This window comes from Colossoma macropomum, unplaced genomic scaffold, assembly GCF_904425465.1.
Source record: "Colossoma macropomum unplaced genomic scaffold, Colossoma_macropomum, whole genome shotgun sequence".
Classification (NCBI taxonomy): domain Eukaryota; kingdom Metazoa; phylum Chordata; class Actinopteri; order Characiformes; family Serrasalmidae; genus Colossoma; species Colossoma macropomum.
The window spans coordinates 3,064,381-3,089,326 of record NW_023494785.1 but is presented as its reverse complement, the minus strand read 5'-3'; the positions used below and the strand labels follow the sequence as shown (position 1 = coordinate 3,089,326).

The 24,946-nt window shown below is 41.0% G+C and overlaps 1 protein-coding gene across 2 annotated transcripts in view; it reads left to right on the top strand.

Moving 5' to 3' along the window:
- Positions 1-24,946, top strand: part of ntng1a (netrin g1a) — a 211,007-nt gene that overhangs the window by 14,993 nt on the left and 171,068 nt on the right. For both annotated transcript variants that reach the window (XM_036581451.1, XM_036581441.1), the window contains exon 2: positions 6,973-7,612. In XM_036581451.1, the coding sequence (XP_036437344.1) occupies positions 7,367-7,612 (246 nt within the window). In that variant the 5' untranslated portion in view covers positions 6,973-7,366. The remainder of the gene's footprint in view (positions 1-6,972; positions 7,613-24,946) is intronic.

Sequence of the window (24,946 nt, the reverse complement as noted above, 5' to 3'; positions counted from 1 at the left end):
TTCTTCCCTCTCTTTTTATCTGTCTTTTTTCTCTCTTCTTACTCTCCCATCTTTCCCATTTCTCCTCCTTTCTCTCTGTCCTTCCTTCTCTTTCTCTGCTTTTCCTCTCCTTCTTTGTCTTTTCTCTCATTCTTGCTGTCACTTTCACCCTTTTTCACCCTTTGTCTCTTTCTATCTCCTGTCTCTCCCTCATTTTTCTTTTTTCCTTTTCTCTTCTCACTCTCTCCCCTCCTTTTCTCTTCCCTATTTCTGTCTTTCTATCTCATTTCTCTTTCACTCTCTTATCCATCTCTTTCTTTCTTCCTCTCCTTCTCTGTCATTTCTCCCTCTTTTCTCTCTCTCTCTCTCTCTCTCTGTAGCTTTCAGTTTTTCTCCCCTCAATCCTCTCATTACTTTTCTCCTTCTCTAACATTCTTCCCTACCATCTCTCTCTCTCTCTCTCTCTCTCTCTCTCTCTCTCTCTCTCTCTCTCTTCCTTCTCCATCTTTAAAATTCTTTAAAATTCTCATTTCTCTTTTTCTCTGCTCTCATTCCTCTCTCAGTACTTTTCTCCAACACTCTTCCCCACATCTCTTTCTCTCTCTCTCTCTCTCTCTCTCTCTCTCTCTCTCTCTCTCTCTCTCACACACACACACACACACACACACCCACACTCTTTACCTCTCTCTCTCACACACTTTTTCAGTTTTTCCCTCTCCTCACATTCTGCTTTCTCTTTCCTCCTCACTCATTTTCACTTTCTCAATCAGACTCTTTCCCATTTTCTCTCTGCCCCCCCCCCCTCAATCTTTCTCTCCCTCCGCTCTCTCTTTAGGACCTGTCAGACCCTCCACTCTTTCTGTAGCTCCTCTTTTTGAGCAGATTGATATGATGTCTGTTAATCACAGGGAGGCGTGTGTCTCAGACCTGACGCTCTAATTGGTTTCATTTCAGCTATTCTGAGACACCGACATGGCTACGTTTAACAAATCTGCGCTCTCTTTCTTTCTCACTCGTTCTCACTCCTCTTTCCTCCCCCGTCTCCTCCCCCCTCCCCCCTGCCCCCTCACTTTCTTCTTATTAAATCTGGTGGATCTAATCAAGGTCTCCATCCATCTCTGGATAATGGTCATTGTGATGGATGTGATGGGTTTTAATAGGACACCGCCGCGCTTTCGGATTCATAAAAAATTGACCTTTTCCAATTGGGCCTGCATTCATAAGAACCCTCCACAGGTTAAATGTGCGAAACCTGGCCCGAGAAAATAGGCTGAATAGAGAGCGATGATGTGTTCGGGGAAGCTTTCCGAGTTTATTCCATGTGGATTTTTTTAAGGAAGTGAAAGTGCGAGGTTACTGCCAGTTTTCATTCCAGCTAATCAGACTAATCTTTCACAGCCGCTAACTGGCTCATTTACATCTCTTTCTTAAAGCAAACAGTAGCGCTGTGATTCCAAACTGAGTGGGATAAGTGGGCTGTTTTCATTTATTAATAACCTTGGGAATGGCTTTGGCTCCACACACAGACTGTTCCACTGTGTCTTTAAGCTCTGACAGTCAGCCGAACATATGGAGAGTATTATTAAGTCTACATTATTGCTTGTAGTGGAAGATTAAGTGTTCACATTTGAGGCTTTTGTGAAAATCTAAGCATTTTTAGCTATAAACTTACTGGCCACTTTAATAGAAACACCTACCTTGTACTTCCACTCACTGGCCACTTTATTAGGAACACCTACCTTGTACTTCCACTCACTGGCCACTTTATTAGGAACACCCACCTTGTACTTCCACTCACTGGCCTCTCTATTAGAAACACCCACCTTGTACTTCAACTCATTGACCACTTTATTAGAAACACCTACCTTGTACTTCCACTCACTGGCCACTTTATTAGAAACACTTACCTTGTGCTTCCACTCACTGGCCACTTTATTAGAAACACCTACCTTGTACTTCCACTCACTGGCCTCTTTATTAGAAACACCTGCCTTTTGCTTTCACTCACTGGCCACTTTATTAGAAACACCTACCTTGTACTTCCACTCACTGGCCTCTTTATTAGAAACACCTACCTTGTGCTTTCACTCACTGGCCTCTTTATTAGAAACACCTACCTTGTACTTCCACTCACTGGCCTCTTTATTAGAAACACCTACCTTGTACTTCCACTCACTGGCCTCTTTATTAGAAACACCTACCTTGTGCTTCCACTCACTGGCCTCTTTATTAGAAACACTTACTTTGTGCTTCCACTCACTGGCCTCTTTATTAGAAATAGTTACTTTGTGCTTCCACTCACTGGCCTCTTTATTAGAAACACCTACCTTGTACTTCCACTCACTGGCCTCTTTATTAGAAACACCTACCTTGTACTTCCACTCACTGGCCTCTTTATTAGAAACACCTACCTTGTGCTTCCACTCACTGGCCTCTTTATTAGAAACACTTACTTTGTGCTTCCACTCACTGGCCACTTTATTAGAAACACCGACCTCATGTTTCCACTCATTGGCCACTTTATGAGCTCCACCTGCCTCATAGGTCCACTGTAAAGGTGTACATGAACCCCCTCCACCTCATTCATCGTTGGTCAGTTTGTGATCCCAGGGTCACTGCACAAGAGCATTAGTGAGATCAAGTGCTGATGTTGCATGATCTCCACCTCTCCAGATGGGCTCCATCACCCCAGAGAATGCAGTTCCACAGCCCAATGCTGGGGGGGCTTTATACCCCTCTAGCCCACGCTTGGCACTGAACATGGCGACCTTAGGCTCATATTAAGCTGCTCCAGAGTGTCCCATACCATAGTAATGTTTTAACTGCTTGATACATTAATACAGAATTTAGTTAATGTATGCAGGCATATGTGCTATGGCATTCAATGTGGCTCAGCCAATCAGATTTTAGATCTGGAGCTGTATGTTTTATAATCTCTAATGAACAGTGCTTGTGTGGACAGTCCAGATGAAGGGGCTGAGATGTGTTCCAGCGTGATGCTAACAGTCTTATGCAGGCGTCAGCAGGACGATTCCCTGCAGATAGGCGGTGTAAGCAGAGCTAAATGTCGGCCGGCCCATGAGCACTCAGCGCTAATTGACCACTCTGAACTGAGCGGGGATTGGGGTGCAGGGTCAGCAGCTGACTGACCAGGATGGACAGGCTGATTAACTAACACTGAAAACACTAAAAAGCCACACTGTGCTCCATCTCCCTGACTGTTTAGTAAAGATTTGGTGGGTTACATCTACATCTACATCTACACACACAGTTACCCAGTTTAATTCAGTGTTGGAACAAGGTTAGAATATCACTCTTAAAAAAGTATGGTTCTTTGAGGGTTCTTTAGTAAAGACAATGGTTCTGTATAGAGACAGGAACACTCAAAGAACCATTAACCATTTGCATGCTTGAAGGGTCGTCATCGTTATGATGTGAAGCTTGTATACAATAGCAGAAACCTTTAAGGTTCTGTATAGAACCATATACAACACATTCTCCATCAGTCTAAAGAACCATTTCAGCATGCAAAGAACCCTTTAATCGTGCAAAGGGATCTTTGAGTGTTCATGGTTCTTTTTTACTAAAGAACCCCTGAAGTACCATCTTTTTTAAGTGTGTACAGTAAAAACGTATTAACGTATATCCGGCAAAACCAATAAACAATAACGATTTGTCAAGTATTTAAGCGCTTCAGCACTTGTAAGTAAATAAATAAATAAATAAATAAATGTTTTTAAAAAAAAACAAATCTGAATTGTTCTCATTTTTTTCATTAAAATGTTTACGCCTTTTTAACTGTCACATCCCATAATGCTGTACAATACAGCTCAACATCAACCTTGGTAACGTACTGTAAAATCTTGACGATTATTAACAGTGTAGAATTTAAGTTGTGAGTAATTTATTTTCCTTTTTTTTACTGGAATATTACTGTTACTAGTTGCATTTTTATGGTATTTTTCCTTTTTATTTATATTTTCTCTTGTGCTTTTTTATTATGAATATTAAATATTCCTTTTCTGCTATATATTATTTATTATTTTTTGTTTTTATTATTTTTTTTATTTTATTCCTCTGTTGTTTTTACTTTGTATTGTGAAGCACTTTGAGCCACGTCTGTATTCTATGAAAGCTGCTATATAAATAAATATATTTATTATTATGAAGAGACTGTAAAGGGGAAGCATGTCCGGTGAGTTTCCTCAGTGGTGGATACACGCCATATAGCTTCCTTTACTGACCACTACACTAGCACTGTGTACGCACATGCTTTGGTCAGGGCTTAAAAAAGCCTCTCCGTGTCCATTTCAGAGCCGTTAGAGCGTGGCTGTGTTGTTGCTGCCCACAGCGTGTCAGTGCGCTGCCCATTGATTAGCCCGAGCCGAGAGACAAGAGGTGATAACAAGCGGACGGATCTCGAGTGTTTCAGATGTTTCCTCGGTGCAGAGGTCAACACACACAAACACGCTGAATTCAGACGGATTAAACCCTGAATGCGACCACAGCCCAATGAAAAATGATATTAAATTCATGAATAAAAATGGTGGAGGAATAAATGAATCATTCAGATTAGTTCATATCATTTTTTTACCCCTTTTGTTTCACAGCTCTTATGAGAGCCGATAGCGGGAGCTTTCCCATTGTGCTGCTTTTCTGAATTGTTTCTCTTTGTGTGGGGTTTTTTTTTTTTTGAGAGCGATTAATTTTCAGGATCCAAGGCATGAATTACACGCTTGATAAAACAATTTCGCCCGCTTTTATGCTTTCCACAAAAATTTCAGCAGTTCCCTTAAAGATCCCCTTGGCGTCGCGATTACGAGACTATTAATGTTTTAACAACGACCCATTAAAACAAGGCTCAGGAAGATAATCATGCAGATTTAATTAAAAGTAGGAAATAAACTGAAAACAAATAAACATCAGCAACACAAAGGACAATGATAATCCAGCATTAAAAGGCAGTGAAAGGTTTTTCATCTGCACTACTTGTAATCTATTGAGTCTGATTTGATTGGAAGTCAGATCTGACCCTAAATGTAGGTATTGTGATATAAACCGAGTCTGTTCTACAGTTTCTCATTAGGCTGAATGAATAACTGACTTTAAATGTAGGTATTGTGATATAAACCGAGTCTGTTCTACAGTTTCTCATTAGACTGAATGAATAACCGACTCTAAATGTAGGTATTGTGATATAAACTGAGTCTGTTCTACAGTTTCTCATTAGGCTGAATGAATAACCGATTCTAATTGTAGGTATTGTGATATAAACCGAGTCTGTTCTACAGTTTCTCATTAGGCTGAATAAATAACCGACTCTAAATGTAGGTATTGTGATATAAACCGAGTCTGTTCTACAGTTTCTCATTAGGCTGAATGAATAACCGACTCTAAATGTAGGTATTGTGATATAAACTGAGTCTGTTCTACAGTTTCTCGTTAGGCTGAATGAATAACCGACTCTAAATGTAGGTATTGTGATATAAACCGAGTCTGTTCTACAGTTTCTCATTAGGCTGAATGAATAACCGACTTTAAATGTAGGTATTGTGATATAAACCGAGTCTGTTCTACAGTTTCTTATTGAATTAGATTTTTGTCAGTAGCTATGATGGGATGTGTTTGTGGACGCAGCATGGACAGGAGCATGGTGAGGGTGTTTATCACTTATACTCCTGTGCTCTATTAGACTTTACCTCTGTAAGGACAGTGTTTGCCTTGTATCTGCTAAATTTAATCTGAAACGCAGTGTGAGTGTTGTAACCTATATGTATACGACATACGAATGCAGTTCAAAAGGGCAGCTGTTTTGATTAACAGTGCTTTGTGTCTCTCTGGAACTGATGGAGGGAAGCGTGAAGGAAGGCAGTGTGAGAGAAGCGTTCGGTGCCCTTGTACGGTTCATTTCACTCTTTGTGTGGCTCCAGATACGGTGTTACTATAGTAACATTTGTACGTGACTTTGCTTTCAACTAAAGCCATAGAAGCTTTGTTGACATGACTAATATTGAGTTGAGTTGTAGTGTTGGCAAAGCATTTAAAACTGAATTATTCTCATAATTCTGTTAATAATTGTAATGTGTTCTTCACGTTATGAATAATTTGGTATGTACTAAAAATTATTCAGTATCTTCTATGAATTATTCATTAAGTACTATAAGCTATTCGGTAACACTTTACTGTAGGGTACTGTTCATGAGGCTACGTGACATCCACATAAGCTCGTTATGACAACCGACATTACCCTACATAACTGTTTATAAATGCTTATTCCAGCAGGTGTCGTTTGCTATAAAGGTTGCATTTGTCAATTTTGATCAAAGTTAGCTAAAGTAGCCTTTACGACAGATGACACCTACTGGAATAAACATTTATAAACATTTATGTAGGGTTATGTCAGTGGTCATGACAAGCTTATGTAAGTGTCATGTAGCCTTATGAACAGAACCCTACAGTAAAGTGTTACCAACTATTCATTACGTACTATGAATTATTCAATATCTACTACGGATTATATATTAACTCCTGAATTATTCAGTGACTACTAAGACATATTCATTAGCTACTATGAATTATTCATTAATTACTGTAAAATGTTCACTATCTACTATAAATGGATTCTTCTATTCTAACAACCTTGACATAATAATAACAGAACCCATTTTGGTGCTATTGGTAGTGCCCTTTTCAAAAAGGTTCTACAACACATTCTCTATCAATGTGAAGAACCATTTGGTTCGTTGCGTGTTCATGGTTCTCTGTAGAGCCACTGTCTTTACTAAAGAACCATCTTTTTTACGAGTGTATATATACAGCGCATGGACGGCGTTGAGAGCTGGAGATTATGTTCTCTCTGATGGCCTTTTGGATATTTGATATTTCTGATATTTTCCTGTAAGACAGTTTTCATCCCTCCGTCTCCAGCTGTCAGGCTTTATTGCCCCTCTTTCACACTCTCACCTTCTTTTTCTCCCTCCGTTCTCCTTCCAGAGAGCAGCAGCCAGACAGGAAGAGAAGGATGATTGACAGGAAGCTGAGCTGAGACGCCTGTCAGTGAAACGCTGGAAGGCGATTCGTCCGCATATCAGAAGACGTCCCGTCTCTCCTTTTCTGCATTCCCCCTATCTCTTCCACCGCAAGGACCCCAAGAGAGCGCACGCCAGATAGTTCCATTAGGCTGCTGTCCGTGGTGCTGAAGCATGCTGCATCCACTTTGGCACCCTTTTCTCACCAAATCCTGGATTATTTCATAAGTTTAGCCCAAAACTGACTCATTTCCTGACTCTCCATCGCTCTCTCGGCTCGTAAGAGAGGACCTCGGAGCACTGGGACTTCTTTCTGTCACATAAAGCAGCCCTATTAGTGTGAGTTCCAGCAGAAAGCCATGAGTATGTGGCTAGTGTTGACTGTGCAGGTGATTTGGCCTGGCCTTTGCCTGGCCATGCAGCATTACCCCACCACCTGGGGACACTATGACATATGCAAGTCGCAGGTGTACACGGACGAGGGGCTCACCTGGGATTACATGGCCTGTCAGCCTGAGGCCACCGACATGACCAAGTACCTGAAAGTGACCCTGGACCCACCCAACATCACCTGCGGGGATCCGCCGGAGACTTACTGCGCACTGGTGAGTGAAAGTGGGCTCGCTGAGGTCAAAGTGCACCGAGCGTTTATGGTGTTTATGGTGTTTATGGTGTTTAAAGCTGCTGTTGGTTCACCAGAAACCCATTTGTTATAAACTCACTGAAACTCTGACCTTGTGCTTCCTCTAACTGGCCACTTTATTAGAAATACCAACCTTGTGCTTCCTCTAACTGGCCACTTTATTAGAAACGACTACCTTGTACTTCCTCTAACTGGCCACTTTATTAGAAATACCAACGTTGTGCTTCCTCTAACTGGCCTCTTTATTAGAAACGACTACCTTGTACTTCCTCTAACTGGCCACTTTATTAGAAACAACTACCTTGTACTTCCTCTAACTGGCCACTTTATTAGAAACGACTACCTTGTACTTCCTCTAACTGGCCTCTTTATTAGAAACACCTACATTTTGCTTCCACTCACTGGCCACTTTATGAGAAACACCTACCTTGTGCTTCCTCTAACTGGCCACTTTATTAGAAACCTCTACATTGTACATCCACTCATTGGCCACTTTATTAGAAACATCCACCTTGAACCTCCTTGAACTGGCCTCTTTATTAGAAACACCTACCTTAGTAGTGTTCTGATAAAGTGGCCAAGAAAGGTGTAGCAGGTTCTGCAAATACATTAAAAATTAAATTCAAAATAAGAAGTGTATTTCACTGGACTCACTTTAGCATCGCCCAAGCTTTGAGAAATGTATCCTCGTTACACATGAAAAGCACTCACAGTCGTGTGAAAATACAGACTGCATGCAGCTGGTACAGAAAAAAAAAAACGAAGTGGGGCACAATTACACAAAGTAAAATGACTTGTAAAATGTGAAATCTGTTCATTATATCACATATGCTGAGCTGGTTCCACCTTCTGTAGTAGTGCAGAGCATATGGGATGGATCTGGGCATCATTTGCAGCCACCAGCCGCAGAAGTGCTGAGTTAATACTCTGAGGCCAAGTGGCACCACAACAATAAAAAAAACAATAATAATAATACTTTTGCATTTATCATAATTACTATTTTAAATGTCTTTTTTTGCAAGCAAAATCATTTTTTTCTGGAAAAAATGCATATATGGAGGATTCTACTGAATTAGTTTAGACTGTGGTCTCACAGTAAGAACACATTAATTTTGATTTTTTTTTTTTTTAAAGATTGTGTTGATTTCTTTTAACATGAAGTTGAGAGATTTAGATCTATTGTAAGTTTGCTTTAAATTTAAAAACAAGATGCACTTTGTAGGCCATCTGTTTCTCTGCATACTTTATTACCCTGTTCTTCAATGGTCAGGACCGCCACAGGACCACCACAGAGCACTCCAGCAGCACTGCTGTGTCCGATCCACTTGCAACACACACTAACACACCACCACCACGTCAGTGTTACTGCAGTGCTGAGAATGATCCACCACCCAAATAGTACCTGCTCTGCGGTGGTCTGTGGGGGTCCTGACCATTGAAGTCTGTAATTGTAGAAATACAAAGTGAACCTATACAGTAAGTGGAGCTGATAAAATGGAGAAAAAGTGTAGATACAAGGAGGTGGCCAGTCGGTGTATAACTGAACTTTATGCAAATGTGCTGAGAGGTAACCAATCAGCACGGTAACTGACCGTTCCACACCCAGAGTCAAGTTCCACACTGAAGATTCAACCCTCGAATGAACACCAAGCAGGGGAAGCAATTGTTGAAAAAAAAAAAACGCTAATATATTGAACATGAGGGACATTATTGCTTTTTTTAATATTAAGCCTCGTAGTGGTTCAGAAATAGTGCACAATCCTGAAACACATAAATGTGCACATATTTGAGTGACTCGCTCCCACAGTCAGATGGTGAAAGGAGAGATTGTAATGAAAATGTGGCCTTGACTGAAACAGCACAAGGCTACTGCAGATTCTGAAAATATATAAATAAAGCAGAAAATAAAATAAGCACACACAGGTTTTTACTTCTGGAGTTGCTCCACACCAAATACATCAATCCTCGCTTTGTGCACAGGGGCTCAGTCATGCTGGAACATGCTGACTGCTGACACAAAGCTGGAAGTATATAATTGTCTAAAATGCCTTTGTGCTGTAGCATCAATATCACCCTTCACTGGAACTGAGGGGCCCAAACCCTGAAAAACAGCCCCAGCCCATCATCCCTCCTCCACCAAACTTTACTGTTGGGACTGTGCATTCTGGTAGGTATCATCTCCTGGCAGCCACCAAACCCAGATTCATCCATCAGACTGTCAGATAGAGAAGCTGATTCATCACTCCAGAGAACATGTTTCCACTGCTCCAGAGTCCAGTGGTGGCGTGATTTACACCACTCCAGCCGACACTTGGCACTGCGCATAGTGATCTTAGGCTTTTGTGTAGCTGCTCGGCCATGGAAACCCATTTCATGAAGCTCCCAACTCACAGTTCTTGTGCTGATGTTGCTTTCAGAGGCAGTTTGGAACTCTATAGTGAGTGATGCAGCAGAGAAGAGTAGATTTTTACATGTGATTAAGCTGTTGTTGCTCTGAGAAGCTTCATTTTCACAGTAATAGCACTTACAGTTGACCGGGGAAGATCTAGCAGGGCAGAAATTTCACAAACTGACTTATGGCTGAGGTAGCAATGAGTGCAGCTGAAACACCAGAACACAGTCATTGGTTTTAGTCATATAGTTGGTTGTTTGGCTGTAGATGTGCATTTACTACAGTTAAAATCTCCAGCGAATTCTGATCTGAGCATGTTTTAATACTGTTACTCCACTGCAACGGGACAGGGTCTTTGTTTGATTTCAAGGCGTACAGAAGATATAATTGGAGCTTTAGTTTTGGGCTCTTTGTTAAAGGCCTTTGTGTAGCAGCTTGGCTTTCATTAGCAGGAGAAAAGGAAGGAGTGGAGAAGGAGGGAAGAGAGGAGCACTCCAGTGTTTGAAAGCTTTTCAGGAGTAAAGCTGTGTTTGTTTGGGAGAAGCAGAGCAGGCTGAAGAGTTTAATTAGAAAAGTGTTTTTACGAGCTTTTCTTCATTTCAGCTCTGCTCACTCACTTCAGGAGAATGAGGAGTTATTATACAAGGACGTGTGTGTTTCTGTTTGAATGTGCGTAAACGCTGCTGATCAACAGTTTGAAATCACCTGTTAGATTAATAACCGTTATTTTACTATGTAAGAACATTTGCAGTGTCAATTGACATTATAAACCGTGTTACAGTATTTTCTTGTTGTTATTGCTGTTATATTATTTATTTGATCAGCATTTAAAATATTATAAATTCATTCACACTATGAAATTTTTATAACATTGCTGTAAACGTAATATATTACAAATTTATTCTGGATGTTAATTTGATTCAATTTTTATTAGGACTTCATTCTGGATATTAATGTTTTAAAACTAAATTCTGGATATCATTTTTTTTAAACTTCATTCTGGATATGAATTTTATTACAACTTCATTCTGGATGTTAATTTTATCAGAACTTCATTCTGCATATTAATTTTAAAGAACTTCATTCTGGACGTTAATTATAGTAGAACCTCTTGATGTTCTTGATCTTCTACCACAGTGGTCCCCATCCCTGGTCATGTTCTGTCCTGCCCTGCACAGTCAAATAATCACTCTCAGCTCTGAATCAAACTCATCACCTGATCAAACTAATCTGCTCACGAAGAAGCCCTTCACGAGCTGAAGTGGGTGTGTTTTGCCAAGAAAATGAAACACTGTGTTGGGTGGTTTGGGTGTCCATCAGGAGCAGGGTTGGGAACCATGATTCTACAGCTTACTCAGTCATTATAGAACCATATAAAGCTCTATTCATCAACCTAGACACATCTAACACATCTTTACGCTCTACAGCTTCATACACATTGAAGCTGAATGTGAAGTTCCAGAGTTTTAGAGTCCCTTCCTACATTTATCTGATTGGAAACAGTGATTCTAAAGTTTTTGGTGTTTGGGTTAGTGTGTGTATCAAGGTCTTCATCTGAATCAATGCACTGTGTGTGTGTGTGTGTGTGTGTGTGTGTGTGTGTGTGTGTGTGTGTGTGTGTGATAAGAGGGAAAAGCAGCTTCTTTACTGTATTTGAGGAGTAAAAATAGAGGCGCTCCATTAGCCGGCCAATGAGAGCTCAGAGTGACACAGGAGCTAATATCTGCCTCTCCGGGGCCTTTGAAAAGTGAATTATTCAATATGTTTTGTACCTAATGTGTTTTATTCATAGGATACATTATTCAGTGGCCTGCGTCTCCTAGGCACTTTTCAAAACGCTGACCGCCTGATAGATTTCCCAAGGTCAGAGGAAGGCCTTTCCCAGTTTGGCAGGTCATTGTCACAGTATGCTTATGTTCAGCGGCTCCTGTGGACTGTAGAGTGAAGTTTTAGTAGATGTGAATCAGGAATCATCACCATCACCAACTAACATACCACTGCTGTCGGAACAAAGCCTCGTATCTCCATTTTTGTTTTTCAGTTTTTGACATAATTTGAAAATGCCTGCTGCTCTTTACATTGTATGTAAATTTCATGACGAATGGACCAAAAGAAACGGCCCAAAAAGACTTACAAGTTAGTGATGCAAACTACTGTATAAGCAATTACATAAACTTATGCCAGTTATTATAAGTTATTATGCATGCCACATAACACCTTATTAATGTCATACAATGCCGTATTAATGGCATATAACACCTTATTAATAGCATGCGATACCTTATTAATGGCATGTAACACCTTATAAATGCCATATGACACCGTATTATGGCATATAACATCTTATAAATGCCATACAACACCTTATTAATGGCATATAACACCTTACAAATGTCATATGCCACCTTATTAATGTCATATAACACCTTATAAATGCTATACAACACCTTATTAGTGCCATATAACTACTTATTCATGGCATATAAGACCTTATTAATGCCCTATAACACCTCATAAATGCAGTTACAAGATTCATAGAAAGTGTTTCCTACAAATAGCTCCAAACCTCGATGTTTGTGTGCTTTACGGAACGTTTAGCGCAGTGTGGTTGGAGTTCTTCTCCAGGCTTTCTCCACACGAAGAGTCCATCATCAGTCAGAAGTGCTAAAACTGTTCTCCTCTGAAAATATAACTGTGATAAACATTTTATGACACAACCTACAGAACTTCATTAACTTGTGCTGATGGTTACAGTGTCTGAATACTGTTGGGTGTCTCTGTATGTGAGAGGTATATATTGTATATGATGACAGGCTAGTGACCGTTCTTTGTCCATGTTTAGAACAGTGTCTGTCAGCTCTGGCTGTCCACATTAACCCTCCAAGCCCTGGTCACGCCACACTGCCATTACGGTCAATAAATAAACAAATCTGGAACAGTACCAAGTGCCCGTTGCCACCACAGCCCCACTGCGCTTCACGGTCAGTGGCTCTGTAATCTCTGCCGAGCTGCGAAATCTAGATGATTGAAATCAAGCTCATTGTTGTGGGAAGTGTGCTCGTGTCGTGTGTCGTGGGTTTTATTGTCCGTTTGCTGTGAGGACACATAAAATCAGCGCCGGCCGGCCGTGAAACAGCCTCGTTTCTCTCGCAGCGCGTCAATGGCAGATCAATTCCTGAGCAGTTAGCCGTGAATCGGCAGCAGACGTTTACAGCAATACACTGATTATGCCAATAATAGTTTTTATGATGAGTGTAATCATTCTTTTATTTCGGGCTGCCGCCATTAACATCAGCAGCCCAACGAGGAGCTCAATCCACTCACATTGATCTCAGCTCAGACTGAGGACCTCTCTCTCTCTCTCTCTCTCTCTCTCTCTCTCTCTCATTCTCTCTCTCTCTCTCTCTCTCTCATTCTCTCTCTCCTTCTCTCTGTCATTCTCTCTCTATCTCTCTTTCTCTCTCTCTCATTCTCTCTCTATCTCTCACTCACTCACTCTCTCTCTCTCTCTCTCTCTCTATGTCATTTTCTGTGTTCTTTTTTTCTGTCTCTCTCACTGTTCTATCAATATCACTCTCCCACTATTGTCTCTGTTTATAATTTAGGAGTCTCTCTCTCTCTCTCTCTCAGTCCATCCATCATCTTCTTTCTCTCTCACTGGAATGGACAGATGGATGGATGGATGGAAAGAATGAATGGATGGAAGGATGGATGGAAAGAATGAATTAATGGAAGGATGAATGAATGAATGGATGGATGGTTGGATGGATGGTTGGATGGATGGATGGATGGATGAATGGACCACTAGAAGGATGATGGAAAGAATAAATGGATGAATGGAAGAAAGAAATGGATGGATAACCTCCCATCCTCAACAGCTTGAATGAACATAGGAAATCCTCTCTCTCCCTCTGAGTGTGTGGAGGCCTGTGTGTGAGGAGGCCTCTGTGTGAGGAGGCCTGTGTGTGGAGGCCTGTGTGTGTATGGAGGCCTGTGTGTGTGGAGGCCTGTGTGTATGGAGGCCTGTGTGTGTATGGAGGCCTGTGTGTGGAGGCCTGTGTGTGTATGGAGGCCTGTGTGTGTATGGAGGCCTGTGTGTGGAGGCCTGTGTGTGAGGAGGCCTGTGTGTGGAGGCCAGTGTTTGTGTGGAGGCCTGTGTGTGTGTGGAGGCCTGTGTGTGTGGAAGCCAGTGTGTGTGTGGAGGCCTGTGTGTGGAGGCCAGTGTGTGTGTGGAGGCCTGTGTGTGGAGGCCAGTGTGTGTGTGGAGGCCTGTGTGTAGAGGCCAGTGTGTGTGTGGAGGCCTGTGTGTAGAGGCCAGTGTGTGTGTGGAGGCCAGTGTGTGTATGGAGGCCTGTGTGTGTGGAGGCCTGTGTGTGGAGGCCAGTGTGTGTGTGGAGGCCAGTGTGTGGAGGCCTGTGTGTGTGGAGGCCTGTGTGTGTGTGGAGGCCTGTGTGTGGAGGCCTGTGTGTGGAGGCCAGTGTGTGCGTGGAGGCCAGTGTGTGTATGGAGGCCTGTGTGTGTGGAGGCCTGTGTGTATGGAGGCCTGTGTGTGTGTGGAGGCCTGTGTGTATGGAGGCCTGTGTGTGTGTGGAGGCCAGTGTGTATGGGGGCCTGTGTGTGTGGAGGCCTGTGTGTGTATGGAGGCCTGTGTGTATGGGGGCCTGTGTGTGTGGAGGCCTGTGTGTGTATGGAGGCCTGTGTGTGTATGAAGGCCTGTGTGTGGAGGCCTGTGTGTGTATGGAGGCCTGTGTGTGGAGGCCTGTGTGTGTATGGAGGCCTGTGTGTGGAGGCCTGTGTGTGTATGGAGGCCTGTGTGTATGGAGGCCTGTGTGTGTGGAGGCCTGTGTGTGTATGGAGGCCTGTGTGTATGGAGGCCTGTGTGTGTGGAGGCCTGTGTGTGTGGAGGCCAGTGTGTGGAGGCCAGTGTGTGTATGGAGCCCTGTGTGTATGGAGGCCTGTGTGTGTGGAGGCCTGTGTGTGTGGAGGCCAGTGTGTGGAGGCCAGTGTGTGTGTGGAGGCCTGTGTGTGACGAGGCCTGTGTGTGGAGGCCAGTGTGTGTGTGGAGGCCTGTGTGTGACGAGGCCTGTGTGTGGAGGCCAGTGTGTGTATGGAGGCCTGTGTGTGACGAGGCCTGTGTGTGGAGGCCTGTGTGTGTATGGAGGCCTGTGTGTGTGGAGGCCTGTGTGTGTGGAGGCCAGTGTGTGGAGGCCAGTGTGTGTGTGGAGGCCTGTGTGTGTGTGGAGGCCAGTGTGTGGAGGCCAGTGTGTGTATGGAGGCCTGTGTGTGTGGAGGCCTGTGTGTGTATGGAGGCCTGTGTGTGACGAGGCCTGTGTGTGAGGAGGCCAGTGTGTGGAGGCTTGTGTGTGTATGGAGGCCTGTGTGTGTATGGAGGCCTGTGTGTGAGGAGGCCTGTGTGTGAGGAGGCCAGTGTGTGGAGGCCTGTGTGTGTATGGAGGCCTGTGTGTATGGAGGCCTGTGTGTGTGGAGGCCTGTGTGTGTGGAGGCCTGTGTGTGGAGGCCAGTGTGTGTGGAGGCCTGTGTGTGTATGGAGGCCTGTGTGTGTGGAGGCCTGTGTGTGTATGGAGGCCTGTGTGTGAGGAGGCCAGTGTGTGGAGGCCTGTGTGTGTATGGAGGCCTGTGTGTGTGGAGGCCTGTGTGTGAGGAGGCCTGTGTGTGAGGAGGCCAGTGTGTGGAGGCCAGTGTGTGTGTGGAGGCCAGTGTGTGGAGGCCAGTGTGTGTGTGGAGGCCAGTGTGTGTGTGTGTGGAGGCCAGTGTGTGTGTGGAGGCCAGTGTGTGTGTGGAGGCCTGTGTGTGTGGAGGCCAGTGTGTGTGTGGAGGCCTGTGTGTGTGTGGAGGCCTGTGTGTGTGGAGGCCAGTGTGTATAATAAATACAGCTTCAGAGCACATAACTCAGAATTAATATGCAAAGCACTCCCCGAATATCTTTTCCGATCGACTACATTTGTAGTCAGTGTAAATGTAAGTTATTTACCAACCTGTTCCATCAGTTGCAAATTATATAACTGAAGCTATAATTGCAAAACAGCATTTCGTCTCGAGCTACTAAGCAGCTCTTTCCTGTGTTTTTATAGACAGCTTGCTGTTGGTCTCATTAGCTTTGCTAAGCTGGAAAAGGGAGGCTCCCAAATTTACACCACCAATTTACCACCCATTCTAGCATCACTGTGAGCGTGTGAGGTGACAAACAGATGCTTTGTTCTGTCGGAGATGGGCTGTGTGTGTTTGTGAGGTATGCTATTTTGCCACTGTACACTCAGCAAGTGCAGATGGCAAGTAAAGAACTAGAGTGGCTATGAAATTTATTACCAATCAGATCTTCATTAGGAGACAGAGATGACTGACCCCTCAATCCTGAGCCAAAAACTGCTCTTTTCCATAATGACGTGATCCCCTAAAACTCTTCTCACACTTATTTAATAAGTGAAGGATGTGATCTAACAGATTTGTGGGTTTCTATTTAGTCTGTATCACAAACTGCCTTTTTGAGAAAGTAAATTGTTGGGAATCGTTTTATTTCCTTCATTGTTTTTAACTGCTACTCCTTTTTCTGTAAGTTAGGCCAACACTAAGGCATTTACAACAGGTTCTGATTCTCTGAGAACACCTACTCCATCCTTTTATGACTCTGTATGAAGGGTCTTGGGGGGCAGACGAACAGAGAATAAGAGCTCTGTGTCTAAGCTACTGTTCAGACTGTGTTGGGTGGACAGAGTGTTTTCTTTGACTAAAGAACATCATTTCTGTAAACGTTGCTCTCCTGAACTCTCTTGCTAGGCAAAAAAAATAAAAAAGATTGACAACAAAACACATGCAGAGGATACTTTACCCTCCAGTAGCACAGGGGTATTACTGCCTTAAACTAGCACTTTATATGTTGTTTGTCATGTTATATTCTGTCGCACAGCATTGTATCCCCCAGCTTTTGAGTCTTTTCTGTGTTTTAGTGCATTAACCCCTTAAAATCCCAGGCTTATTACATACTAAGGCTTATTATTCAGTAACTACATGGACTTTAATGTAAACTGGCTGAGCTATTCTTAGGCTTTTGTTCACTCAGCAGGTAAGAGTGGCCCAAATCCGATCTTTTTCAGATGTGTGGCAGTGTGAACAGCAAGAAACACTGAATCTGACATTTTCAATTCCAATTTGAGACGCTTTCATATGTGGTACTGAAATCCGATACATATCCGATATTAGCCAATGCGACTCAGTCTGAACAGCCAGATCGGAATTCAATCAGACTTTTCCATCAATCCAGCTACACATCCATCATAATTTCGTGCCGCTGAGACTGATAAACATTTGGGCTAATGTTTCTGAACCAAAATTAGAAGAGACTCATCGCAAACCCTCCGTTTCGAAGAGATTTTGAAAGAAATGTCCGAATGCGGCCGCAGGAGAACGAGGCTGCAGCATCAAAGAACAGTTAAAAGTCTAAAAGCAAAGTTTAAAGAATCCGAGGACAAGAACCAAAAAAATGTGACCGTGGCCAAATAATGTGCCTTTTTTACTGCAAACTTGAACACATTCTGGGTGATGAGCCCAGCTGTCAGTCAGTGAAGCTTCATGATGGCTCCTGTGATGCTGGTGAAGATGAAGCTGATCCTCCTGGAGTGACTGGCGTTCATTGGCAGTCATGATTGTTTATCTCTGAATGAGCCGCGTGAAGCTCTGTTCTTTTGTTCATGAGGGTCAGTTTAGGAGCTGATCTGTTCAGACTGATGTTGCATACAGGTCACCTTTGAAAGATAATGTGAACAGCCAAACAAAAAATCAGATTTGATGAGAAAATCAGATTTGGGCCACTTTTACCCGCTGTGTGAACATAGCCTTAGATTATAGAAGTGCATGGTTGAACTTTGGGCCTGCTGGCGGGCCCTGGCCATGTAAGGGGTTAATGATCTCCCACTACAATGCCCAGCTTGCATCATGCAAATATGTTAAACAGCCATTGGGAGTCCACCCCACTTCAGTGATCCAGAACTCCTGATTGTTAACGTAGCCACTGATGTAGATGTTGATGAATATAGCAAGTTACCAGCAGTAATGTTAGCTATCTGGCTTCCCTTTGCACTAGCCAGCTATCAAATAAACAAAACAAGTCTTGTTTAATAGCTCGCTCTCAAATATCTGCTCAAGTGCGAGAAGAGTGTTTTTGTTTTTAAACTGTGAAATTTCACTTCTGACACCAATGCAGCACTGCTGTAGGATGCAAGTAGGCATGTTTACAACAGATGCACTGATGGTTAAATTATTAATTTAAAAGATTTCCACATAGATGGCAGTGTTTTGACGTCATTTATTTATTTATTTATTTATTTTCAAACACAATTTTTGATCACTTGATCAATCACTGTTGTTGCCATGGTGACAGATCAGTTGTGTCCCAGCTACCCAAATATTTGGCGATCTTTTTTTGGCCATTTCAGTGAATCCAACAATAAAAGCAGCATAGAGCTTATTTTATATCGCGATAAGAATCACTGTAGCTCACAGAACTCTCCAACACCACATACTTATCCGTTTTACTGACCAACCTGGACATGAACGCTTACTATCTACTGTAGAGGAATATTCTGGATCACTGACGAGACGTTAGGTAAGATAAGAAAGGAGAATATACAGCTATGAAGCCGTCAGTAGACACAGTCCAGAAATACGGGGCTGCTGAGCTAATGCAACATGTTCTTCTATAATTATAGGTTCATCTTTCTGAGTCAAAGACACACAAGACCACCCTCGCCCTGCGTAATGCGATTTGGCCTGGAAAGAGTAACTGGAGAAAGGCAGGACAATCTAATCTGAAGGAGGCCGAGGGAAAAAGGAAGGAGGCACAGAGAGATTATTTAGGAAATGGATCCAAACGCAAGATGAATTTATGAATAGCAGTTGTTATAATAGATGTCATTTATTCGCTTCACCTTTCAGTTAGTAGTTTATCTCCTGAAATGCTCTACTGTTTGCATTTGTTCTGATCACACAATTTTGGGGAAGAACCTCGAGCTGCTGTTTGGATCCTTACTTACAGATTCTAATAATATCCAAAAACGTAATAATGACTTTTATGCTCAATATGTTTCTTTATTATTATTATTATTATTATTATTATTAAAATACTTTTTGTGTAAAAATATATGAAATATATATTTATCTGTATTCACTAAAAAACTAACCCATACGAATGAGAGGACATAACAGGCTAACTCTAAAACATAAAAACAGACATAAATATGTACATTCATATGATTTGTATAGGCGATTAGATGTCATATTATTACATGTAATATTAATATACTACTACTACCACTACTACACTACTACTGCTAATACTACTACTACTACTACTACTATATAATAATAACAGTAATAATAATATTAATAATAATAATAGTTCAATAAAGATCAAAAACCCACCAGGTACACAACAGCAATGATGTTGAAACAGTCGGTTTATGAGTTTGACACTGTTATGCTTACTTACTTTTGCAAAGGCCACATTAACAACTTGATGGAGAATCTTGTCAGGTGGGACGTGTGAGGAGTTATTTCCATCATATGAAGGGACTTAAAAAAGTGTACTGGATTAAAATCACCTACTGCACCTTTAACATAATGATAACCTGTCAGTGTATTATCTGAAGCTGAATAAGTGTAAATAAGCGTGCCGAGTTACTCAGTCTTTGAGTTCAAATCATTTTGCAGTTTGTTTACAGTAGAGAGTCGTTAATATCAGGAAGTGTCTGTGTGTCCGAGCACCATGATGCGTATTCCCTCAGCACTGCAAATCACAGTTGGAACGTCTGACCAGAAGCTATTGATAGAGAGGCTTCCCCCCAAGCATATGTGCTGCAGATGGGCCGATGAGGATCCAGAGACAGCTTCATCTGAAACCACTTCAGTTGCGCTGTGCTGGGATTAAAGTGTGAAGGATTAAAGGAATAGTCCGAAAAAATAGACCCTGATTCATCCCAAATGTGGTCTATCAGCCAAGACGTGTGATGCTTGTGGAGCTACAAGGCTAATGTAGCTAATACATAATGGAAGCTTATACCCCACCAATTAGCATGGTGCTAACTGCATGCATTTATCATCACTGACTCACCTCAACCATGTGGATGGTGTTCAGTATCTCTACTAGACGTGATTATGTGGTTTCTGACACTGTATGACTCACTATTATCAATAAACATGGACTAAAGTACAGATAAATTGCAGATTTAAAGATGACTCACAACTACTGTGAATGATAGTGTCAAAGAAGTTCACTTATTTTATTAAAAATATTATTTTACTCAAAGAATTTTCCAAAGGTTTCAAAGTTTTTTTTTTTAACTAAATGGCAAATATAAGCGCATTTCTACCAACTACACTATAAAAAATGGTTCTTCTTGGTTCTTTTGCAATGCAAGCACTTAACCAGGTCTAATCCAACTCAAATAAATACTTGAATGAACAAATCGCTGCTGTTGGAAGAAAACCTCGTATCTCCATTTTTGTCGTTTTTCAGTTTTTGATATATTTTGAAAATGCCTGTTGTCCTTTACACTCTGTTTTTTAAATGGCCAAAACATATGGCCAATGATGAATTGGAAAAATGTCTGGTTCCATTGACTTACATTAAGAGTAAAGTTGGTTACCATTTTGGAGAAGGTTTTATTCCAACCGCAGTGAAATATTTGATTTAAAATATTTATCTGAGTTAAATAAAACAAGTTATATTGCTTGATACCACATACATTTTTTTAGGTTAGTTTTTTTTTTTTTTTTAGGTTGGACAATTTTTCCAGTGCACAGCTATATGCAAAATTTTAAATACCCCTGGTTAGATGTCATGTTTTGCTGATTTACTTGATGACATGCTCCACAGAGTACATACTTAAATTTCTCTGGAAATTATAGTTCAATTTCAGTTGATTGCTGAGTTGAACATCAAAAATAAATCATACAATTTTAAAAACAAAAGGGTTTTTTTCTTTTCCAATATGTTGGAAAGCAAATAAACAGTAATTTTGTATTAAAATGTGCAGAAGTGTGTCTCTGTAGAGGATGTGTTCACTTATTTACACTTAGAAAAAAAAAAAAAAAACATGGAATTTGACCAGGGGCATCCAAACCTTTGTGTATGACTCTTGACTAATACTTTTCATTTCACGATTAATGTAAGATTGTTATAAAATTGTTTGATTTTAGGCTTCTATATTATTTTAATTCAGTTTATCTACTACAATTATCTGCATTACGTCTTGACACAAACAAATATCTGACAAAACAGGTTAAAATGTCTTGAGTAATTAGACATATTGACTATGTTTAAGATTATTACACTTAATGAAATATCAAATTAAATATTTTGATCCTGAATGTATACTACCTTAGAATTAAAATTTGTAGACTTAACTTGAAATTAATTTATTAATTTACATTTTTTAAGCAAACAGCGTTTACAGTTTTTCAGTGTGCAGCATACTTTAGTCCATGTTTATAGATGACAGTACATTATACAGTCTCAGAAACCACATAATCAGGTCTATTAGAGATACTGAACACCTCCACAGTCTGAGGTGAGTGTGGTGATTTAGGCCTGCAGTGCTAATTGGTGGGGTATATGCTTTACTTGTTAGCTACGTTAGCCTCGTAGCTCCAGTGCTAAAACTAAAAAATCGAACTTCAGACACCCAACATGTCTTGGCTGACTGACTACAATTTGGGGAAAGAAGAAAAACACTCCATTTTTCTCCAGGCTCACTCTTTAGGAAGACAATAAGTAATAATAGTGGCGTCCCACACCTGTTCCAACCTGGATCACCTTCAAATTACTGCAGCCCCCCGGACTCCCACTCCATCCCCTATTATTATCCCGTAAGGTGACATGGCTTTATTTGTTTTCATCTATAAATCTGACCTTTCCTGCATATTTCTGCGGGATATTGGCGAGTCGAGGGAGTGATGGAAGACATTTTTGAGGCGCCGTGCCTCGTCTTGGCACGCCGCGATTCCTCAAGTGGCTCGCCGTTGACATTTCACCGAGATTCGAGCGTGCTGTCAGCAACAATATGGGCCGTTTCATATTTAAATCTCGCGTCTCGGAGAATGCCGAGGGAAAGGGGGCCCCTGCCAAGGCAGCGTTCGCTCAGACAAATGGTGACATTCCACTTTAATCAAACACTTTATTCATACCATAATCATGCTGAGAGGCCGGAGGAAAAATAAAAGAAATAAAAAGTGCCACAATGCAGCTTTACGAAATTGCTGACTTTTCATGAATGGGGCTCGGGACACAAATATTTGCATTTTAAGAGTGTCGAAAAAAATCTAATTATGCTTTCAATGGACTCCAGTGAACGTATGAGAGGGTTTGAGGGGCTGATTATTTGGTTTTGTAATCATCCGGCTGATGAACTGATAAATCAGGAGCTGTTGTACTGGCTGGCTGGAAAAGCTGCTCCATATCATAGAGTAAAAAAACCCTCTACAGATTAACACGACAGATTTAGAGTAATTACCAGCGCTCTGTCCCTCTCTGGGAGCGGTGCCGCAATTCCTACTGAACTGCTGGGATAAAAACTGAAGATATTATAAGAGCTGTATTAAATATTTAAAAGGAGAGAGTCGTGGGGTGGGAGGGGGGGTGATATTTTGTGTTTTGAGACTCACAGTGTTTCTGAAAGTTGTAATCTTTATTCTTTATAATTCCAGAGCACCTGTTAAATCTTTCAGTTCAATTGCTTTGTGCAGCAGTTTTTTATAAAAGACGTCCTAAAGGAGCTTTAATCCATGAATCTAGGTGACACTGAGAGGAACCAAGACTCAAAAGGAGAAACTTCCTTAAGAGCGTAAGGTAAAACCACTGACAGGAATCAAGACTTAATTGAAAAACTCCCAAAGAACTTGAAGAAGAACTACTGTGAAGAATCAAGACTCAAAAGGAGAAACTCTCAAGAGCTTAAGGAAGAACCAAGATTCAAACTCCTTATGATCATTAGAAAGAGCCTCTGAGAAGAACCAAGACTTAAAAGGAGAAACCGTCTAAAAGCATGAGGTAGAACCACCCAGATGAACCAACATTCAAAAGTAAAAATCCCAAAGATTGTGAAGAAAAACCTCTGAGAGAAACCAAAACTTAAAAAGAAAAGCTCCTGAAGAGATTGAGGAGGAACCACTGAGAGGAACCAAGACTCAAAAGGAGAAACTCCCTAAGAGAATGAGGAAGAACCTCTGAGAAGAACCAAAACTTAAAAAGAGAAACTCCTGAAGAGACTGAGGAGGAACCACTGAGAGGAACCAAGACTCAAAAGGAGAAACTCCCTAAGAGAATGAGGAAGAACCTCTGAGAAGAACCAAAACTTAAAAAGAAAAGCTCCTGAAGAGATTGAGGAGGAACCACTGAGAGGAACCAAGACTCAAAAGGAGAAACTCCCTAAGAGAATGAGGAAGAACCTCTGAGAAGAACCAAAACTTAAAAAGAAAAGCTCCTGAAGAGATTGAGGAAGAACCATGCAGAGGAACCAAGATCAAAAGGATAAACTATTTAAGAGCATGAGGAAGAACCTCTGAAAATAACCAAGCCTTAAAATGAGCTCCTGAAGAGACTGAGGAGGAACCAGGACTCAAATTAGGGGGCTGCACCCAAATATTTGGAAAGCTGCTTTGGGACAGTGCCTATTATAGAAAGCCCCGTTCAAATACAGCTGAATTGCATTGAATACAGTGGTCTTTTCATGGTGGTCACTAGTGTGACATTCAAAAGGGTAGCATATAGCGTGATTAGCACGCATGCACTCCTGAGGATCACCCGGTCTAGACGCAGTGTTTCAGCGGTGGTGCTTGGCTATAAAGTTTGCATGAGCTGCTGACGAAGGCTGGCTTTTTTATTTATATATTTCTTCATTCCGGGGCTCCGAGTCCTCATATCTCCCAGCCCGGGGGAGGAGCTGGAGAAACGCATTTATGAGGAAATTTCCACGTCGTCAATTTTAATGGCATGGGCTGAGTCAGGCAGATGCCAAGTTGCATCACAGCGCCCCCTGTGGCCAGTCCTCTCTATGGCCGGCTCACTGACCGTTATGAAAGTCTCTTCAGTTGTGTGAAATCTACTCACAAGAAAGCTGTGTTTGAGCCTGTTTGCTGGTTTGTTATACTATTTAAATGGGATTTCATGATCACGTATGTAATTACATGGCATTGATGTTGGAACCAAACCTTCATGTCCATTTTTGCCTTTTTTGTTTTTCTACATAATTTGAAAATATCAGCCGCCCTTGACATTAAGATTTCATGATGGACCAATAAAAATGGTCCAAAATTAATTTGGCTAGAATGTAACTTAAGGTGAAAGTTAATGTTTTTTACTTTTTTGGAGATACAAGTTTTTTTTTATTATTTTTATTTTTTTTTTTTCCTGACAGATATGATAGTTAATTACATAATTTATTATTTACATTTATATTACTATATTGTCACATTATATATATATATATATATATATATAATATATATATATATATATATATATATGTGTATATATATATATATATATATATATATATATATATATATATATATATATATAATATATATATATATATATATATATATGTGTATATATATATATATATATATATATATATATATATATATATATATATATGGGCATATTAACCCTTAAAAATCTGCAATTATTTTCCTTTTCCTGTGTTTTCAATATACATTGAATAATTTTTATATGTACTTACATAATTGGATGATAAATTTCACATATATGTATATGTGTATATTACATTTACATTCAGTCCACATTCGGTTTGAAGAGATTCGCGTCTAAACTTCTGCCTTTTTTCTGTTCCAATGTTCAAAACAGGACAAAACCAAAAATGCAAAATGACT